Source organism: Berghia stephanieae, chromosome 6, assembly GCF_034508935.2.
Source record: "Berghia stephanieae isolate SIO BIC M18660-M18661 chromosome 6, UCSD_Bste_1.3, whole genome shotgun sequence".
Classification (NCBI taxonomy): domain Eukaryota; kingdom Metazoa; phylum Mollusca; class Gastropoda; order Nudibranchia; family Aeolidiidae; genus Berghia; species Berghia stephanieae.
The window spans coordinates 37,948,874-37,970,530 of NC_088365.1; the positions used below are offsets into that span (position 1 = coordinate 37,948,874).

The 21,657-nt window shown below is 35.0% G+C and overlaps 1 protein-coding gene across 1 annotated transcript in view; it reads left to right on the forward strand.

Moving 5' to 3' along the window:
• Positions 1-21,657, forward strand: part of LOC144974991 (uncharacterized) — a 44,268-nt gene that overhangs the window by 1,964 nt on the left and 20,647 nt on the right. Inside the window, exons 2-5 of the mRNA XM_078918609.1 lie at positions 1,822-1,964; positions 7,276-7,502; positions 13,812-14,014; positions 20,663-20,803. Of these exons, the coding sequence (XP_078774735.1) occupies positions 1,822-1,964; positions 7,276-7,502; positions 13,812-14,014; positions 20,663-20,803 (714 nt within the window). The remainder of the gene's footprint in view (positions 1-1,821; positions 1,965-7,275; positions 7,503-13,811; positions 14,015-20,662; positions 20,804-21,657) is intronic.

The window sequence follows — 21,657 nt, forward strand, 5'->3', positions numbered from 1 at the left end:
GCCCATTCGTCTCATTGAACAAACAAACCATTTGGTGGTAACATCCTTGAACTTGAACAAAGCCATTACTCACTTCGATGGCTTATTATATATCGAAAAAAATCTGCTCACAAGGAATTGTGTCGGTCCCAATTAACCGGCGTCCCCAATAACGGCTTGAACGGTAGTAACAGTAGGCAGTTTAACTTAAACAAAAATTCTAAATTGAATTCAATGCTTTCAATTTATTTATTTTTGAAAAAAGTGCGAAATAATGCATAAAAACCGTGTGGACTATATACACACACACTCTCTCTCTCTATCTCTCTCTCTCTCTCTCTCTCTCTCTCTCTCTCTCTCTATCTCTCTCTCTCTCTCTCTCTCTCTCTCTCTCTCTCTTCTGAAACTTTTGCTTTGACATTCTATATATTGTCTCGAAAAGAAATTTGGTCAGCATCCTCACTCATGTCAAGAAATGAATTGCTGGTGCCATAAATCATAGGAATTCTACTGAAAGTAAAAGATAGTTTGGTCTATCACAACAATACATGATGACACCCTGTTCCAGGAATTCTCTGTGCTGATTCAAAACATGTAGTGAGGTTTATCAGGGCTGAGAATCTTCCTCCTAAAGGCGGATTTCCGCCTAAATGGTGGTTTATCTCCGCCCATCACTATCACAATTCCGCCTTTTTCCCCAAAAAAATTATGAATAAAAAAAGACTTACCACAACCACTACATCTACATCCCTACCACCACCAATACAACAACCACCACCTCTACTATAACTGTCACCACATCATCATCTCTACCACCCCTACTACTACTACTACAGCCACCACTGCATCATCCCTACCACAATTACTACAACCACCACCACATCTTAATCCCTACCACCACTACAGCTACAACCACCACATCCCTAAGAACACTACCTCTACCACCACCTCCACATCATCATCCTACCACCACCACAACTACAACCACTACCACATCATCCCAACCACCACTACATCATCTCTACCAGCACGACTGCTACAATCACCACCACATTATTATCCCCACCACCACTACTACTACTACAACCACCACATCATCATCCATACCCCCACCACTACTACAACTACCACCACGTCATCCCTACTACCATTACTACTACAACCACAGCATCATCCCTACCATCACTTATTACAACCACCACCACCACCACCACCACATCATCATCTATACCACCACCACTACAACCACAACCACAGCATCATCCCTACCACCACTACTACTACAACTACCACCACATCTTAATCCCTACCACCACTTCTACTACAATCACCATCACATCATCATCCATACCACCACCACTTTTAGTCTGATGGCCATTTTTTGTCTATCAGGAAACCTGATCGGTCTGCGGATAGGGGTCTTGGAAAAAAATTTGGGGTCTTAGATTGGAGTGGGGACCCTGGATTTATTCATTGCTCCTAAAGATATTCAATATGTAAAGTTTAGCAAATTCAAGATAAACTCAATTATGTGTTAATTTAAAACATGGGATTTTGCCATTCTTATACACATGTTAATGTAAACATTTTTTTTGTTTAGGGACACTTGAAAAATGGTGAATGGTGGATGAAGCATTAATAGAAATTTGTTACAATAAATCAATAAAACCATTGTGTTTTTTATTTACCAGTAGAAATTATAAAGACAAGCTTTTATCACAGACAGATAATTCCAAGGGGCTGTCCAAGTTGTGTTCCGTTTACCAGCTTTGACTATACTGTATCTCATTTTCGCTTTGCTCTATTTATACCATCTTATTCTTCTTTTCCTTTGTGTAACAGGCAGTGGAGAAAGTCTCAAATTGGAACTCTGAATATGGTAATATCATAACTGGTTTGTGGGTGATTACGGCTCATTTTACAGAGACTGTGGATAGTCTTCTGCAAGTTCCAAGTTTTAAAGAAGCTGCTACAAGACTATTTAGGTATGGCGTTTTTAACTCTGAAAACTTATGCTTTATACTATACCTAATAATTGATTTGTTGAAGTCCAATAGCTGCTAATCATACAATGTTGATCAGATGTAAAATTAAAAGCTTTTTTGGTCATTAGATTCAGACATTCTTCTGTCAAAGCATGTGCTGTGAAAATTATTATTATTTGTTACAGAGATGAGAATCTTCAGCCTCAAGGTGGAAATCTGCCTTTATGGTTATTCATCTTCGCCCACACCACCACAAATCCACCTTTTTCACACACACACACACACACACACACACACACACAGAAGTAATCATCATCTTTACTGATCATCACTAAAACAACCACTACATCATAAATCCTACCACCAGTAGGTATATCATCCCTGTCACCACTGCCACAACATCATCATCTTCCCTACCACTTTGTTAGTACAACAACCATCATCATCCCTACCCCCATTATCACAGGATCGCCACCTTCCCGTTCAACGCTTCAACAATATATCATCCTGACCACAGCTGCAACCACCACTAAATCATAATCCCCATCACCACTGCTACAACCAAGACCACATCATCATCTCTACAACCACTACTACAACCACTTCTTCTAAAACCACCCCCACATCATCATCATCACTACTGTAATCACCACATTATCGTCATCATCTCTACTACCACTGATACAATGAGCATCACATCATCCCTACCTTCACTACTACCACAAACATCACATCATCCTCGTCATGATCCTTGCGACCATTGCTACTAAAACCACCTCATCATTATCCCTACCATCACAACTACAACCACCACATCATCATGCCTGTCACCACTGCCTCTACAGCCACCACTTCATCATCATCATCCCTACTACCACCCCTGCTGCCACCCCACATAATTATTCCTGACAACAAATCTATTTTTAATTTGAATAAAAAGGGGTTGTGGTTGTAGTGGACATTGGTACCTTCATCAATCAGAAATGCTGTTGATACAGTTGATGCATGGCAGTAGACAGGTAAAATGTATGACAGAATAGTGACACAGTTGTAACATTTTCAACATCATCACGCTTGAGACTGGTTGGGGATCCTGACCTTCCATAGTGGGCAGGGAGGTACATGCTGTATCTTCTATCCCCCCATACCCGTTTTCCAATTGTTTCCTGTCATTGTCTTGGAATGAGATTACTTAGTTTTGTCCTGATCCTTGCCGGAGTTCCTTGGCTGGGAGGGAAACAGTCGAATGTATAGTTATAGTTTTGGGAGATGATATTTTTTTCCTTGTAAATCATATCTCTGTTATGCATTGTATTATGTTTAGTTAACATATTATATTATATGATTGGTAAACATTTGAGTGTATTCCTCTTAGTTGGGACCTGTGCTTGTGTCTGGATGAGACTTTTAGGTGATCTCAAACTAAGTACTTTGACGGTGTGCTGTTGGAATCTACATCTGTTCCCTATTTGAACCAATTCCCCTTTGTCTTACCTTTTCTTTTGTGCTTTAATTGTAATTCTAGAACTTTTTACTATCCCATTTTCTTCCTTTTTACTGGCGCTGATATGACCTTAATGTGTTGCAAGCGCAGTAAAACCCTTAAAAACAAATAAAAACACGCTTGAGAAAAAAATCTAAACAAAAATTCGTACAATCCTTAAAATTGTATCTGTGTATTTGGGTCCAAAAATCACACTGGCCTTGACTCTTTTGCTCTCTTTATTGATAAATCATTATTCCAACACTGGAAGGTTAACATTTGATACCAGGAAATACCGGTGCACCAGACCTGTGTAGGCTATTTTTATTTTCTTTCAAAGGTGACAATTATACACATGTATCACTTTTCTGTCATAAATTTGATCTGTTTACATTGGACACGTCAGCTGATGTGTCATATTTTGTACTATATCTATCTTTTCAGTTGGTTATGAAACACTGGTTGTCACTAAAACCTTTCACACCATTTTTGAAGATTTGCATTGAATTATGCAGTGATCTCAGATCTCATTTAAGCTTCTACTTCTTCTTAAAACCTGTCAAGTGAAATTATAATAGAACCAACATCTTTGACAATGAAGCCTTCAATCAAGGACTGTATTGCCAATAAACATAAACACAAATGGGTTATGCCCCTTTATAATACAACTGAAAATGATTTATTTAGATTTTTATAATTTATAATTTTTTTTCTTTACTATTTTGTGTGAGTCCAATTTTAAAATTATTATTGTTAAGTCGGGAGCTGAAAGAACGCTGTAGGTTCAAAATAAATGCACCAAGACCAGTTTTGGGGGGTATTCAACTTGCATATTGTATATATTTTAAACCAAAAGTAGTAGTAGTAATAGTTATAATAATTATAGCAGTGCTAGTAGTAGTCACCACTGCTACAATCACCATCATAGCATTGGCACTGTCACAATCACCACCACCACCGCTACAACAACCAATAACAACACTGGCATCAAAACAAGTATGCACGGTTGAGGTCTCTTTGATCACTGCTTTGGGGTGTTTCAAATTGCAATAGCCCTAAGTATTTCAATTTCTGTGCCTTATACTAATTTAAAGTGATGACTTATTGTGGTGTCTCCATAAACCAGATAGTTCTGTAATCACTAGAGATTGCTGCAAATGAGTGTTTAAATGACGAAGATCATTCGTTTTTATTTGGGTTTGGTGTTAGCTTTTATATAAAGTTTGTAATCTGCTTCCACTCGATTTTTGCCCTATTGTTTTCAATTGTGCAGACAAAGTAGTGTTTTTGTAATGTTTTTTAAACAAAATTTTTTCTTTAAAAAATAAACACTTTAAGGATCATATAATTAAATACGCTTTTCACTCTGGAAAGGTTGGTACTCAAGCAGTGAGTTGCAGATTGCAAAAAAAATAAATTAGCATCTTTTTCAGGCAAACTTGCTTATTGGTCTGTCTTTCTGGCAAATTGGTCCCCGTTAACTTTCACCCATGATCTACTCTTGCATTCCTTTTCTCTCTGTCTCTCTCTCTCTCTCTCTAATAATGGGTGATATTGATTTACACATTTTAAGGTGTATGGAAATGTAACAATTAGATTTTATTAAAAAATATGGAAACCATAGCATTATAACTAAATGGCATTGTATGAATGTTTAGGGATGCAAAAATGCAGCATCCATTGGATGTTTCAAACTTAATGTCCTTATTAAGATATCAAATATCACAAATTTCTTTGAACATATCAAACTATTCGAAAAACAGTTACATATGTTTTAATAGAAAAGGCACATCCACTAGTATATGGTGAATTTATGGTGAGTCCCAAGGATTCTCCGTACAATTTGGAACCATTCGATACGATCACCAAAATGAGCTCGGATCCAGGTCAAGGAATGCCTTACTGTGTGGGGAGCTGCACCATCTTGTATAAACCTTTGACACAAAATCATCCCAAAGACTGCCAAAATTGTCCCAAAACTTGACATAATGATCTGCAGTAACAGTTCGTGTCTCTCCATTTTCATGACAAAGACAAATTGACCCAATGATGCCCTGAATGTTTAAAGCTATTGCTTTTTGCACATGTCGATCTTGTTCGATATACTCTGTCTGGTCACTCTATTGACCAATGGATAATGAAATGATGTTTACAGTTATATAAAAGAGTGCTTCATTGCAGAACCAAATTGTCCTTAAAAATTGGTTCTTCCCCATGTTTGTTAGAAACCATTGAAACATGTTCTTTCTCTGATGGGAAATGTCTGTAGTGATTTCTTGATGAATTAAAATAAGATAGTGCTTCATTTTTAGATCGTTTTTTAATATACGATACATTTAGCTGTTTGACAAGCCAAGTTCATGAGACTGTCTACATACAGACTTTTTCGGTGTCTCCTCAACAGATTTCGAACTCTTGCCTTATTTTCGTCAGTGCATGCTCTTTTTAAGATGCTAACCCCCTTCTTTGAATTGCTTCCCAAGAGACGACTTTGCCTAAAACTTTCACGTTTTCTGTTGATGTCCAAGACATGGCTATTGTATTGGTAGTTTTTACAATAACATTAACCAAAAAGTTGTGATGCAGTATAGCTTTCGAATGATCGTATTTACTTCCTTCCAAATTTGGTGCAAATTGGTTCATAAATAATGAAGTTAAAGAAAATTTGGTGAGGGACATTAAGTTTGAAACAGTAGCTATGCCTGTAACATTAACATTTCAAAATTATTATTATTACTACTACTACTACTATTATTATTATTATTATTATTATTATTATTATTATTATTATTATTATTATTATTATTATTATTATTATTATTATTATTATTAGGTGCATATCAGAAGTTTCCATGTTTGTTTGTTTTTTTTGGTGTAATCTTATGAGACATTGATGACCTTTTCTGAAAATTTTTATAGGAATCAAACAATTCATTCATAGTCAGGACGATTCATATGATCAACCCTCGTAGAAACATTCACCAGTTGAACTTTTTGATTCAGTTTCAGTAAGACCTAGTACAAACAAAACTAATTTGTCTCGACTAAAAATATTTTTTCATTTCATTGCATTCATCCCAATGAAAGAGACGTAGATAATCAGTAAACATTACACAGCACAGGAATTTAGACCCTTTCACACTTCTTTATAGGGAATTGTTTAAGGGAGACTTTTCAACCAAGAGGTGATTTTTATTAACCGAATGTTCATGCAGAAGACTGATCCTGACTAAACAGTTCCCTGCTTTCAAAGTTATATATACCTATTTTTATTCACCCATACTGCGCAATTCTTCTAGGGTTCACCCAATTTACTTTGCAGTCACCCCCCATCAGGCCATATAGACCTCAATTTCCATTTTTACAATGTTTTTTGGACTTTAATGTGCCTTGACTATACTAATATTCTCACATCATGCATCATTGTCTTCTGTCATCTACTTATTCACAGCTGAGTGATGCATTAAAAAGTAACTTACCCATGGACAAAATGCAAGGGCCAAAGTTTGCTTTTACCAGACACAAAGAAACATTTTTCCTAATCTGTCATATTTGATTGCCTGTTGGCTGATGTTGAATGGATGGTTGTTGTCTGGGATTAGGTTTTTGAGATTGATTGAGTGTTCAGATTTTGGAAGGAAATGAGCAGTTTTGATCTGGAATATAGTGTTTCCAAATATATAGCAGAACATAGCACAAATAAAGAACCTATTGTGATCACATTGTTCTAGCTTACTGAGAAGAACTTTATTTTTTAAGATTGTTGGTTCTATGAGAAAATGATCATCATTTATTACCTCTTCTTTTCATTTAAAAAAATGACAACAGAGAATGTGCAAAAGCAGTTCTAAACATACAGTGGCAGAATTTAGAAGAAGAAAGTGATGTGAGACAAAGATTTGTTGTCTCACTTGCCAACTTGAATGCCAAATTCGTCCCGTTAAATTACCAACGATTTCGCCTTTTGGAAGCCTTGTTAGAAAACCCATGGACAGATCCCACTTTAGCCAAAATCATGGGAGGAGAAGCAGAGGATGAGGAAGAAATAGAGGAAGGTAAGTAGATATTTATATAATTACACATATATATATCTACTTGATATTTATATATAATTAAAACACATATATATATATATATATATATATATATATATATATATATATATATATATATATAGAATGCAAATTTTCACTCACATTTTTGTGTCGTCTCGGCATTCTATATTAGCTCTAACCATCATTATCGAGCACTTTCGTACCTACAAGTACCCACCAACACTCATAAATATATATATATATATATATATCAGGTGGTCACCAAAAAGACAAAAAACGCGCCGTTACTTATTTATTTCTATTGTAAAATGTTATAAAGATATCTTTTTCAAATTTTTATTACTAGTACTAGTACTATTCTTTATTAATAGAATTGCAAAATATCAAAATAATTAAGATTAATGGTTTTTGAATAATATAAAATCTTGTAACACCACCTAAAAATTCCGATATGGAAAAGATGATGTGGCAGTTGTGCGTTGTCATTTTTTAAAAAGAAGACACTTTTGTCTATGCCAGTAAAACTATGCTGATAATTACGTAAGACTATTTGGGAAAAAAAACTTTTGTCAGACTTTGACACCTTTATCAGGAAGGAATTTTATTTTTCAACAAGATGGTGCTACATCCCATACTAGCAAAAGAACACATGCTTTTCTTCGAAGTAAGAATATTTATGTCATAGAGAAAGACCCAGAGAGCCACCCAGCCTGAATCCATGGATTACACTATTTGGAATTCTTTTGACCGAAAAGGTTTATAGTCGACAAAGATCTGCATTTGCAGAAGAAACCTTTATGCTGGTAGGAGATAACCATTGAGGACTCTCTCTCTTTCTTTCTCTCTCTCTCTCTCTCTCTCTCTCTCTCTCTCTCTCTCCCTCCCTCCCTTCCTCCCTCTCTCTCTCTCTCTCTCTCTCTCTCTCTCTCTCTCTCTCTCTCTGGGTGGGGATCCTGACCTCCATAGTGGGCAGGGAGGTACATGCTGTGTCTTCTATCCCCCCATAACCGTTTTCCAATTGTTTCCTGTCATTGTCTTGGAATGAGATTACTTAGTTTTGTCCTGATCCTTCCGGGAGTTCCTTGGCTGGGAGGGAAAAAGTCGAATGTATAGTTATAGTTTTGGGAGATGATATTTTTTTCCTTGTAAATCATCTCTCTGTTATGCATTGTATGTATTATGTTTAGTTTACATATTATATTATATGATTGGTAAACATTTGAGTGTATTCCTCTTAGTTGGGACCTGTGCTTGTTCTGGATGAGACTTTAGGTGATCTCAAACTAAGTACTTTGACGGCGTGCTCTTGGAATCTACATCTGTTCCCTATTTAAACCAATTCCCCTTTGTCTTACCTTTTCTTTTGTGCTTTAATTGTAATTCAAGAACTTTTTACTATCCCATTTTCTTCCTTTTTACTGGCGCTGATATGACCTTAATGTGTTGCAAGCGCCGTAAAACCCTTAAAAACAAAAACAATCTCTCTCTCTCTCTCTCTCTCCTCTCTCTCTCTCTCTCTCTCTCTCTCTCTCTCTCTCTCTCTCTCTCTCTCTCTCTCTCTCTCTCTCTCTCTCTCTCTCTTTTTTTTTTTTTTTCCCTTATCCATATTTCTTTCTTAACCAATCATATATCTTTATTTAAGTCATCTGGTTGTAGAGAAAATATATATAACACAGAAGCAAGGGTGATTGACTTGCCTCGTGGCCAAAAAGTTTATCATAATCCCTTGATGCAATGAGCTATGTGAGTAATATTGTAGACCTTTAAAATTGTTTTGTGGAAAGGAAAATTCATTAACTTTTTTAAAAAAGTGAATTTTTGTCCAATGATTATAATGTTACAAAATATTACACAACTATAATAGTTAATTTATTTTTGCATTTTATTGAGTTTGACCGATAGACTACTTTTTGACAAATTGCCATAATCATCACTGATATACACTAATAGTATCCTGTTGTAATCTACTTCTGTTATTTGAACCAGTCCCCTTTGACTTCATTGTTTTTACTTGTAAATCTAACTTTTATTGACTATCCTTTTCCCCCCATTTTACTGGCACTAATATGACCTAAATCTGATGCAAGGTGCTGTAAAACCTTTAAAAACAAACAAAATTCTCTTTGTGGTGAGAACGGATATGGACTATGAGTTTGACCTATGGGCCAATGCATTATTTTCCTTTTTGATAGATTGCAATTGTTATCACTGTATTTCCAATTTAAAGACAAACACCACTACCACATCAACACCCCACAATCATTATCATCATCGTAACTGCCACCACCAGCACAATTATCATCACAACAACCTTCACATCCCATCAGTAGAATCACAACCACCGGCACTATATTGTCATCATCACACAACAATCACCACCACCACCATATCATCATCATTACTATGACTATGACAACCACCATACTGACATTTACTGTGTCTTCTATCACCCTATATCTGTTTTCCAACATGCTTTCTGTCTTTTTCTTGGAATGAGATTACTTGGTTCTGTCAGACTGGGAGGGAAACAGTAGAAATATATACATTTGAATGCATTCCTCTTATTTTAGACCTGTGCTTGTGTCAGGGTGAAACATTTAGGTGAATGTGTTGGAATTTGAACTTTTTACTATTCCATTTTCTTCCTTTTTACTGGCACTGATATGACCTAACTGTAAAACCCTTAAAAGCAGCAAACCATTAACGGTTGATCTTGTTTATGATGACTCGTGTGTTTGGCATTCAAACAGTTCAGAGATGGGTTAAGTGCTTTGCCGGATCTGATGCTGTTTCTACCAACATTAATGAACAGGCTTGCAGTGGTTGTCCACAAAGTAATGTCAAACAAACCAAGAACGAATCAACAAACTTCACCAAGCCAATTGTCAGATAAAACAATCTGACATTTTGCAAAGGCTTGGAATTTCATTGGGAAGAGTTGGACATTTTGTTAGAGAAATCCTGAAAGGTTGGATACCGAGAATGCTCACACAAAGGCAGAATCACATTGAAAGAGGAAGTTTTCTTGAAGTCGTAGAATGATTTACGATTTAGCTACAAGTGATTTTTTCCTTTTCTTAAGACTTAAGAGACACCTCAAGGAGGCAAATTTTAGCAATGGTGGCGAGGTGCAGGCGGAGGTGACTCGTGGTGCAGAAGTTTGTCATGTGAATTCCTCTTCATTGGTGGCTCAGTGTGGATGGAAATGGTGACTATGCTGAAATTTAAAATGAGAAATGGAAAAGGATATAACTAAGCTTTGTTTTGATTCCATTGTCAATTTTGTATCTATCAGTTTTGAAATTACAAGAGCAGTGACAGGACTTTTCAGTCTACCGTATATCTTCTAAATTGACATTTTTGTATTAAAATTCAAATTTGATGTTTTAAAAATCTTTTCTAATAATGTTTTATTACTGAACTCAATCTATTATTCAAATTGAAAGACACAAGTTTTGAGACTTCCGTTCATAAACATCTGACAATGATTAGAAATTTCTAGGAAAGTGAAAGTAATGTGGGGCATAAAGTGTCAGCAGCTGATGTCAATTTCGACTTGACCTAACAATATTCTGAGTTTTACCTTTTTCCTATTTTGTATTCGCTACTGCAGTTGGCTCTTGTTGAGTAATGTGCCAGTGAGGTCGGATAATTAGGAAAATTGACCCTTAGGTTAGAAATGTGGGAAATTCACATTCAAGATCAGATTCTTTAAAAAAAAAAAAAAGACTGAATTTAGTAGGATTTTTAAAATACCAAATTTGATAACAATGAGAGACGACGAGAAATGGTGCAATCAATACAGCATATTCTTCTTTCACATGTAGCTCTTTAATTATACTAATTATTACACTATCATAAATGATTTTTAGCTGTTTAAAAAATTTCACAAGATTATATGACACCTGTTTTTCATTAAAACCTTTCATGATGTAGATAAAATTAAATCAACATCTTTATCTATGGTTGGGAGGATTTAATTTAGAAATGAAATGCTTATAAAAATAGTGACCGGTTATCGCCCTTTATATATTTGTGAAATGTAAACTCTATCCTCTTAAAAATAAATTTCTCGATCTGATCCTTATATTTTTTTGTCATGCAAGCTTTTGTGACGTTTAGAATAAAAAGAAATAAGTATTTTTGGTGTGTTTATCTAAGAATATGAATAGGAATTTTTACCACTACTTAAAGGCCATTATATTATGCCAAAGAAGTTAAATCTTGTCCTTCTGGGTGGGATCTTTTGACTTTCCATGGTGGGCAAGATGTCACTTGCTATGTCTCCTATCCCACTATATCTGTTTACTGAGTTGCTTTCTGTCTTTGTCTTGGAATAGGATTGCTTGGTTTTGCCCTGGCCATTGCCGAAATCCTTGGCTGAGAGGGTAATAGTCATATATATATATAATATTAATTTTGGGAGGTGATATTTTTTTCCTTGTAAATAATTTCTCTGTTATGTACTGAGAGTTATATTTTTTGTTTTGAACATATCTTGTAAACATTTGAGTGTGTTCCTCTTATTGGGATCTTGTGCTTGTGTCAGGATGAGATGTTTAAGTAATCTCAAACTAAGTACATTCATAGCAGGCTCTTGGAATCTTCATCTGTTACCTATTTGAACAAATTCCCCGTTGTCTTACTTTTTCTTGGGTGCTTTAATTGTAATTCTATGACTTAAGTGTGTCACAAATCGAGTGCTGTAAAACCATTAAAAAACAATACAAACAAATCTTGTCATTTTGTAACCATATTGCCCTAAAACTTTGGATCAGCAAAACTGCTATCTCCTGCATTAGCTAAACCTCTGATTTTTATCCCAACTCTCATGTCAAGTGATACACCAGGTTTGCAGCTATTCATATCTAAACATCTTGATTTATTTCATTTATTTTACAATTTTGTGCTTGTGAATTTTCTGTTCCGGAGTCTCTTGATCTCATCATAGGAAAGTTTTATTTCAAAATGATTCAAATGTGCTTGCTGGAAGCAAAGCTTATTTTTTAGCAACATTTGGACTAACCCCTGCCATTTTAAACATTAGTATTGGTAGTTGTAATTACAGAGGCTGCTGGGTGGGGATCCTGACCTCCCATATCGGGGGGGGGGGGGGGGGGGGGGGGGAGGAGGTACATACTGTGTCTTCTATCCCCTTATATTTGTTTTTCAACATGCTTTCTGTCTTTGTCTTGGAATGAGATTACTTGGTTTTGTCCTGGTCCTGGCCTGAGTCCTGGCTGGGAGGGAAACAGTCGAATGCATAGTTATTGTTTTGAGAGATGATATTTTTTTCCTTGTAAATCATCTCTCTGTTATGTATTATTATATTTATTTTTAATGTATGATTTAAGCATCTGAGTGTATTCCTCCTTGTTGGATTTTGTGCTTGTGTCCGGATGAGACTTATAGGTGATCTCAAGCTAAGTACATTGATGGTATGCTCTTGGAATCTACATCTGATCCCTATTTGTTCCCAATTCCCCTTTGTCTTACTCTCTCTTGGGTGCTTTAAATGTAATTCTAGAACTTTTGACTATCCCATTTTCTTCCTTTTTACTGGCGCTGATATAACCTAAATGTGTTGCAAGCGCCGTAAAACCCTTAAAAAAAAAACTTAAAGAGGCTGACTTTTGTGTGTCGCTATTCGATGAAAGTCACAATGATAACATTCAATCTAGATAATTAGATCTGCGTGTATGTTTTTTTACGTATCTGGACAACTTTGTTTTGCATTTAGTTTTTTACATTGCTAGAAAGGATTTTTATTCTAAAGAGATGAAGGAAAAATTGAAACGTTCAAAATCTCAATTCTCAGTCACACAAAATGTTTCAATCATCCCTCCTTTTCTTTCCTTCTCAAACCAACACACTCATTCAACTTCAATCCATTCGACAACACGCCATTTTAACAGAAAATAGTGTTATGTTCAGTAAGGGGACAAAGACTAATTTTCAGAGACAGGAGAGCGCATCTACTACTGCGAATAGTGAATACGCCGTGAAATCACTATTCGCATTATGACTGAGAATAAGCACTTTGTAAAGATAATATGTTATCAGCTTCAGATACAATAGTGGTCACATAAGATTTTTTTTGCCTTATTATATCTTATCTTAGTTGAGCAAGAGCTGCCGATGATTGAGACTCGTTTTGATGAGTTTCTCTTGGTAGCTATAAGTGGTAAAACTGATATTACATACTTCAGATTAAGATATTAATCACATTGAACTTATTTCTATTTTGTTCCAAAATTTACAGTTATTAGGCTAAAAAATGACCTGAATTTGTTCTATGTTTCATTTCAGTTCGGAATTACATAGCAGGAGAGGATGCTATCATTTTACAATTACGTGTGGACATGATGCTTAAAGAAAACTGCGAGGAGTACGCTCTCAACTTATGTAACAGTTGCTTGCTACACCCTGAATTGAGAAGGGACTTAACTCTTCGCAAAACCCAACTGTCTTTGCTGCACAAGCTCGGCCTTCATGATAAGCTGCAAGAAGAGGTAGATCAGAGTGATGTTAAACACATTGATAAGGCATGTTGGCAGTTTTGTCAACCATGGATAAATTATTTTTTCCAAGAAATTTAAGGTTTGAATTTTAAATGAAAGAGAAATGATTAACGCTTGAATAATTGCTCTAAGAATTAAATCATTACTTATTGGAACAATTGTGGCTATGAAGTGGGTGGCCACTCTTTGACTTGCGACCAAGGCAGTTAGGGAACTAATAATGTTATGCTTTCTTTAGGGTTTGATGTGGCAAATTATTTGGCATTGTAATGTGATAAAGGTGGTCGCAGGTTCAAGCCTTTCTACAGGCGTCCAGAACAATGCGGCATGTCTCATCCTAAAGAAAAAAACCCTGTAATGATGCAAAACCTGCTGTATTGGCTCTGTGTAGCAGAACTTATCCATTACAAAACAGCAATAACAATTTCACCAAGCGCCGCAATATCTTTGAGAAATCATCTTTTATTATCAGCCCAAAAGATCACTGATTATCATCCGACAATGTCAAACTATATATCCCACGTATAATTTTGAAACTATTATTATTATTATTATTATTATTATTATTATTATTATTATTATTATTATTATTATTATTATTATTATTGTTACTGGGTGGGGTTCCCGACCTCCCATAGTGGGCAGGGAGGTACTTGCTGTGTCTTCTATCCCCCTATATCTGTTTTTCAATTGCTTTCTGTCTTTGTCTTGGAATGAGATTACTTGGTTTTGTCCTGACCCTGGGTGGAGTCCTTGGCTGGGAGGAAAACAGTCGAATGTATCTTTATAGTTTTGGGAGATTATATTTTTTTCCTTGTAAATCATCTCTCTGTTATGTATTATTATGTTTGTGCTGCTGTCTGGGTGAAACTTTTATGTGATCTCAAACTGAGTACACTGATAGTGTGCTCTTGGAATCTACATTGTTCCCTATTTGAACCATTCCCCTTTGTCTTACCTTTTCTCGAGTGCTTTAATTGTAATTCTAGAACTTTTTACTGGCGTTGATATGACCTTAATGTGTTGCAAGCGCCGTAAAGTCCTTAAAAACAAACAATAAAAACATATTATTATTGTTGTTGTTGTTGTTCTTGATCTGTGACATAATCTGTGAAAAAGTGGGTAATAAAGAGGGAATTTATTGTAGTGACCAGTAATAACTCATAATGACGATGTTGATGATTATAATATGATATAACCTAGTATTTGTAATGCAGCTCTATCGAATTATTAATTATTTGAACAATATCTTTGTGACATAATTTTTTCTATATTATTTCTACCTGTTAAAAGGAACGCATGCCGGTTAATTGGAACATTTCAGAGCTTCGGTATACGTTTTAAGATTTTTTTCTTTCATTAATAATGAAAAACAGGAATCATAATTGAGACATCCTGTGTTTTCAAATAAACCAAAAAGTCAGTTAACATTGGCATAGATGCTAAATCGCCGACATAAGCCGGCGGGCCACCAAATCATTGAGCAAGGCACTCTCTCAAAGAATTTGCCTGCCGATAGGGCCTATTTTTGTGACCGTTATGGGAGTGATAGGGGGATTTTCTATTAATAATAATATCGGGGGAAAGCCTTTGTCAAAAATGGACGAAACTTGGCCTATAATTAGAAAAGAGGTCAATCTATCCTCATGTCGGCGTTCGATTTCGTCCCATTTATAAAACTGGTAAAGATCACACACTTTTTGCTACTGATTCCAATACGTATTTGGAGATGAAATTTCAACGTTGGCGGGGTAAATTTAAATTATTAACATGAACTCGCTATTATTTCCAAATTTTTATTCCCCCACCCCTCTTTCCACCATGACCGTCACCGATATTGAAACACATCGCTCAGCGACGTTATTGCAAATATGGTTAACATGGCGAGCCCATTAATAGGATACTTTCGGCATCTCCAGTTTGTTGCAATAAAGTAAAAACACTTTCTTTTATTGAATTTACACAATAAATTATGAATGTATTATTTCATACGTTCTTCATATTGCTAAATGCATTTTATTTTAAATACAGAAAATACTTTGGGATCCAGTAATTGTCGAATAATATCCTATACCACCCTTTGTCAGTAAAGCAAAATGGACTCGCCCAATTTCTAAGAATTGGATTTATACTCCATGTGTTATGGGCATAATATTATTTTATTATTATTTTGTGTTAAACCTTGCAGATATATATATATACATATATATATATATATTATATATATGAGCCAAGGTCAAAAGGTGCCCGCCTGATACCAGTGTTAAGAAAATTTGATTTTTACTTAATTATGGGCTGTTTTCATTGGGTTAATGCTTGTAATCAATTGATAATATGAAGAAGAGATAAAATGAGACAGCTCAACATACTCTGTACAACAGAATATGAAATAAACAACTTGAAAGTGAATTTTGAATGCTGTTTGGCATGTGCTTAAAACGAGGTCAACGCATCACCTTTTTAGAAATCATGCAGAAATTAAATGTGATGTTTTACCCCCCTTGATTGAAATTTGACTAATTGTATAAAGTCAAAATTTACTTTTAAACGCAATTGCAGTATATTACATATCTGATTAAGTTTCATATAGAGTTCTTAAAAAGTTGGTGTTGCTTGTGACCTTTGGTGTCATCAAACACAGCACAATACTAAGACTCGACACGAAACTTTAAAGCTCATGTTTAATGTTGATATAATGTTTTATTATGAGAAAAAAGCATAGATTTACTATCTTAACTCAAATCTTGGAGTAAATGTATACCGTTTTGCCGATATTGAGGCTTATTGGTTTTGGTGTCATTTGTCACAAGCAACACGGCATGCGTGAACACGTGGAAGTTTGTTTCGTTAAATGGCGATTCGCAATTTGGATCCACCCTTCTTACCAGTCTTTGAAGTGCAGCACGTTCATTTGCCTTTCCAGCGTGGCTCCAGGCAGAAAAGGTAAGTTGAACTTTGGTGTCATCGCTATTTTACATTGTCACAAGCAACACTTGATATTGGATATTACAAAGTGCCACCAAAAAATTATGTTTTCAGCTGTTATTCTATTTACAAATATGATATTATGACATCTCACATAAGACATATTGACACAATTAATTATTTCCTTGTAATTCTAATTTTTTATGTTTCAGGGTTGTATCAATCAAGAAAAAGGCAAAACTTTTGACGAATCCAGATAAAAGAAGGGTTGTCAAGAAATTTGATTTGATTTACTATTAACACACTAAATTACTACAAACTAGCAGATTTGAGCAGTATGGTGATGGTTACCGTATGGTTACATTAATTCATTACCATAGCTGATATTTATCTAGTGTTTGTGTGACTTCTGGTACTTTTTGTGACCATTGGTGTCATTGGTTAAAATGTCACAGGTGACACTTAAGTTTGAAGTTTCTAATGTATTTCTGTTTTCATGTTCTTCAAAGCTTGAAATGTCATTGAATTACATTTTAACAGGCTATATTACATGTGTTCAGTTGCTATTTTTGATTTATTGAGGCAAAATTGCGTTCTAGTGCCGATTTTGACCAAAGTAATAGCAACAATGGTATTACTAATTTCTAAGTATATTTCCAATTTGCAAGTATTTAGTCTCTTAAAATATTATTGAATTTAATTTGAGAGTAGGTTAGTGTGCTTTTTTGACTGAAAATAATGATATATTATGGACGAAAGTGTGATTTGGTGCTGCTTGTGACATAAGTAATGGTGTCACCGGTCTTATGTCACAAGTCACATTCAGATGCTCTAATTTCCATGTATATTTCTATTTTTGAAGTCTTTGGTTTCTGAAATATTATTAAATTCCATATTTAACTGTGGTTATTACACTGGTTTGACTGAAATTAATGATATATTGTCGAAATTGCAATTTGGTATTGCTTGTGACATAAGTAATGGTGTCATCGGTCTAATGTCACAAGTGACACAATGCCGCTAAATAAGATATGCTTTGGTCACATTATTTCCCAACATTTTATTCCAAAAGTTTCTGAACATTGCTGGTCATAAACATATGCAATATTGTTGTTTTTGTTAATGTACAAACATTTTTATGAAATAATATATTTGCATTCTATGTTGCTTGTGACCGATGACACCAAAAAGCAACATTTTCTCCAATAGTTGGTAATATTATTGTACTATGATTGTTGTTGATTGTGTCTTTTTGTCCATAACTTACTAAATAAAGTTTGATACTCAACAAAAATCATTTGGTTATAGAGTTTTTTGTCTCATTTTGGTGTCACCGGTCACAGGTGACACTTACAACCTATGGGTATTGTTGACGATATTATGCTGCGTTAGACCTTAAAGTTATCTAAAGGGCCTTTGATTCATGAAGTACATGGTTTTTGCTACACATATAGAAACATGAATGGACTATTATGTCACTTTTATTTTGAGAAAAAAAAATTGGCACCTTTTGACCTTGGCTCATATATATATATATATCTCTCTCTCTCTCTCTCTCTCTCTCTCTCTCTCTGTCTCTCTCTCTCTTTCTCTCTCTCTCTCTCTCTCTCTCTCTCTCTCTCTCTCTCTCTCTCTCTCTCTCTCTCTCTCTCTCTCTCTCTCTCTCTCTCTCCTTTAAAATTGATGTAGCAGGTTGCAAAGTTTCTATTTCTAATTCCTATGTTCGTAATTTGGGTGCATTTTTTGATAACAATATGTCCATGAATAATCATATCACCAAAATTATCCAAAGCTGTCACTACCATTTTAAAAACATTGGTCGTATTAGGTCCTTGATTGACACTGAAATCACTAAAACGCTTGTCACTTCTTTCATTCTTAGTAGACTTGACTACTGCAATGCTCTGCTCATAGGTTGTCCCAATTACAATATTAAAAAATTGCAGAATGTTCAGAACAGGGCGGCTAGATTGGTGATGTTATCAAAACGTGACGACACTATCTCCCCTGTTCTTGAAATTCTTCATTGGCTGCCGGTGAAGCTGCACATTGAGTTCAAGGTGTTATGTTTTTGTTATAGCTCATTTCATGGCCTGTCACCACCCTATTTAAACGATCTTGTATCTCATACACCTTGCAGATCGCTAAGATCTAATAGTATGCTTCTTCTGACAGAGGTACCCTCAAAGTCTTTGTTTCACAACAAATCCTTCCTAGAGACTGCGCCCAGGTTGTGGAATTCCCTTTCTTATAATACTAAGAATAGTGAAAATTTAGAAACCTTTAAAAAGAAATTGAAAATCGAATTATTTAGAAGAGCGTTTCTCGACAATTGATATGCTTTATGTTTTAATTTAGGGTAGTAATGTGCATGTAAAGAGTTTGCGTATGTGGACGCGGAGAAGTTTCCGTATGTGGGTGTATGTGTGTGAGCGTGCTAGTGTGAATGCTAGTTTATATAGTCTTGAGTGATTGTAAAGCGCCATTGAGCACTTGTCAGTGGATTAATGGGCGCTATATAAGTATATTATATTATTATTATTATTATTATTATTATTATTATTATTATTATTATTATTATTATTATTATTATTATTATTATTATTATTATTATTATTATTTCTTTGATTTTCTTTCATTGGCTATCTCCATCTCTCTATTTTTCTCTACTCTTCTGTCTCTCTCTCTCTCTCTCTCTCTCTCTCTCTCTCTCTCTCTCTCTCTCTCTCTCTCTCTCTCTCTCTCTCTCTCTCTCTCTCTATCTAGCTATCTATCTATCTATCTATCTTCTATCTAGCTATCTATCTATCTAACTATCTACGCGGGTGGTTGGATGGGAGCATCACCCTTGAATCATATACCTATGATGTTCGCATGGGTGTACGATTTGATAGTGATGTCGTTTCTTCTTCTCTTTACTAGCCTATCCTGCTTCTTTGGTTTGTGATTGTATTTTTGACAGGGGATATTTTTTTTCTGTAAATCTTCTGCCTGTTTGTTCTTGGTTATTTATAATTTAGCTTATGATATCTTTAGGTTATGATTTTGATTTACATTTGTACTATTTTTGTTAGATTGCTTGTTTTTTTGTTTCAGCGGTCTCTCATATAACCTCAATTGTGTTGGAAGAGACCTAAAGCAACAAACAAACAAACAAACAAACAATAACTATCTACCTCTCTCTCTCTCTTATATGGGAGATATTAATATAAAAGATTCAGAGCTGCCTCTTGTTGCGCATTGCTTGGAAACATCCTCAAAATTTTTGTCTATCCAGTGATCCTGCAGAGCTCAGTCAAATTCCTTGAACTCAAATTTCTATGTGGTAGGTTCGACCAGGTAATATTGGTGTGAAATTTTTGTTTTTGAAATAATATGCAAGACCGTTTAATATCAGTCAAGAGTTCATAACCTTGAAATAAAAATGGACATGACTGCATGGCGACTTGATAAATAATGTTGAAGAATATTCTTCAAGCCTACCACCTTGCGAGGTTCAGTAAGTTATTCTGTTTTTGTTTTTTTTTCATGTTAAATTCTTTATGATTCTGCCAATGTGTAGATACGGTAGGCAACTCTGTAAGACTTCCCTTCTTGGTGGACTGGTGTGAAATAAACCACAAAAAAACGATAGAGAAAGGTCAAATATAAATATAGATAAATCTATATTCTATTTAAACTTTTTTACCTTTACATTTTCTGTGTTTGATCAAGTGTCAGAATCTGAGCGTTCAAGAAGCTGTCAATGTCATTAGACAACTCCAGACCAGGAACACCAAGGAAATATGCACTGTGCTTGCTCAGACTTTCATGGTCCAGCACTGGATCAGACAGAAAGATCACAAAGCTAACAAGGTAAATATGGGTAGTCAAATCTGTTGCCTGTGCAGTACAGGCTTACCTCATTTTATTATTTTCAACACCGTACATTTTATGGCAGCTCAACAGAGAGGTAATATCGGGTTGCAGCATGTTTGGTTAAGGAAAAATTTAAAGAAAATTTTTTTCCATTTTCGGTTGCGTTGGTAATACCCATCTTGAAAAGTAAACAAATTTTGGCCCCCCCATTTTTTCTATAATTCTCATCTGATTTTAATTATTTCCCAAGTAAGGTGTTTTGTAAACATTGTAAATATCGGGCTAGTTACAATGGGTATTTTATTCTATTTTTTAATTGAAAAAGTGATATGAAAATTATACACCCTGAAAATCTGGCTTACTTGGAATTATTTTTTATTCACTCAAACCCAACATCAACTATATCCGTAGTTTACCCGGGTAACTTATACCCACGCCTATTTATTACATTTTTCTGAGACAAATTATAGGCGTAGTATCAAAGCTAATGTTTTTAGTTTTACATGTTAATGGTAGTTGAATAAAACTATCTAGGTCTATGTACATGTTCATTTTAATGCATTTTTTCAATTTTGAAAAGTAGAAAAAATCTCTAGGATTGAGTGAGTTAATACAGTGGGAACTCACTGATCTGGAAATGTCCCAATACTAATGAAATTATCCTGGTTTATTGGGTTCCACCATGATGGTAGATATTTTAGCCCCCCTGACCCTTTTTCCAAAGCTTTTAAATTTATTGTCACGTCATGTGATTTTGGTATAAATAATATTTCTGAATTGAGATGAAACATGTGTATTCTTTTTTTGTTGTTATTTTGTTTTATTTTCCATTAATTTATATATCTTTGTAT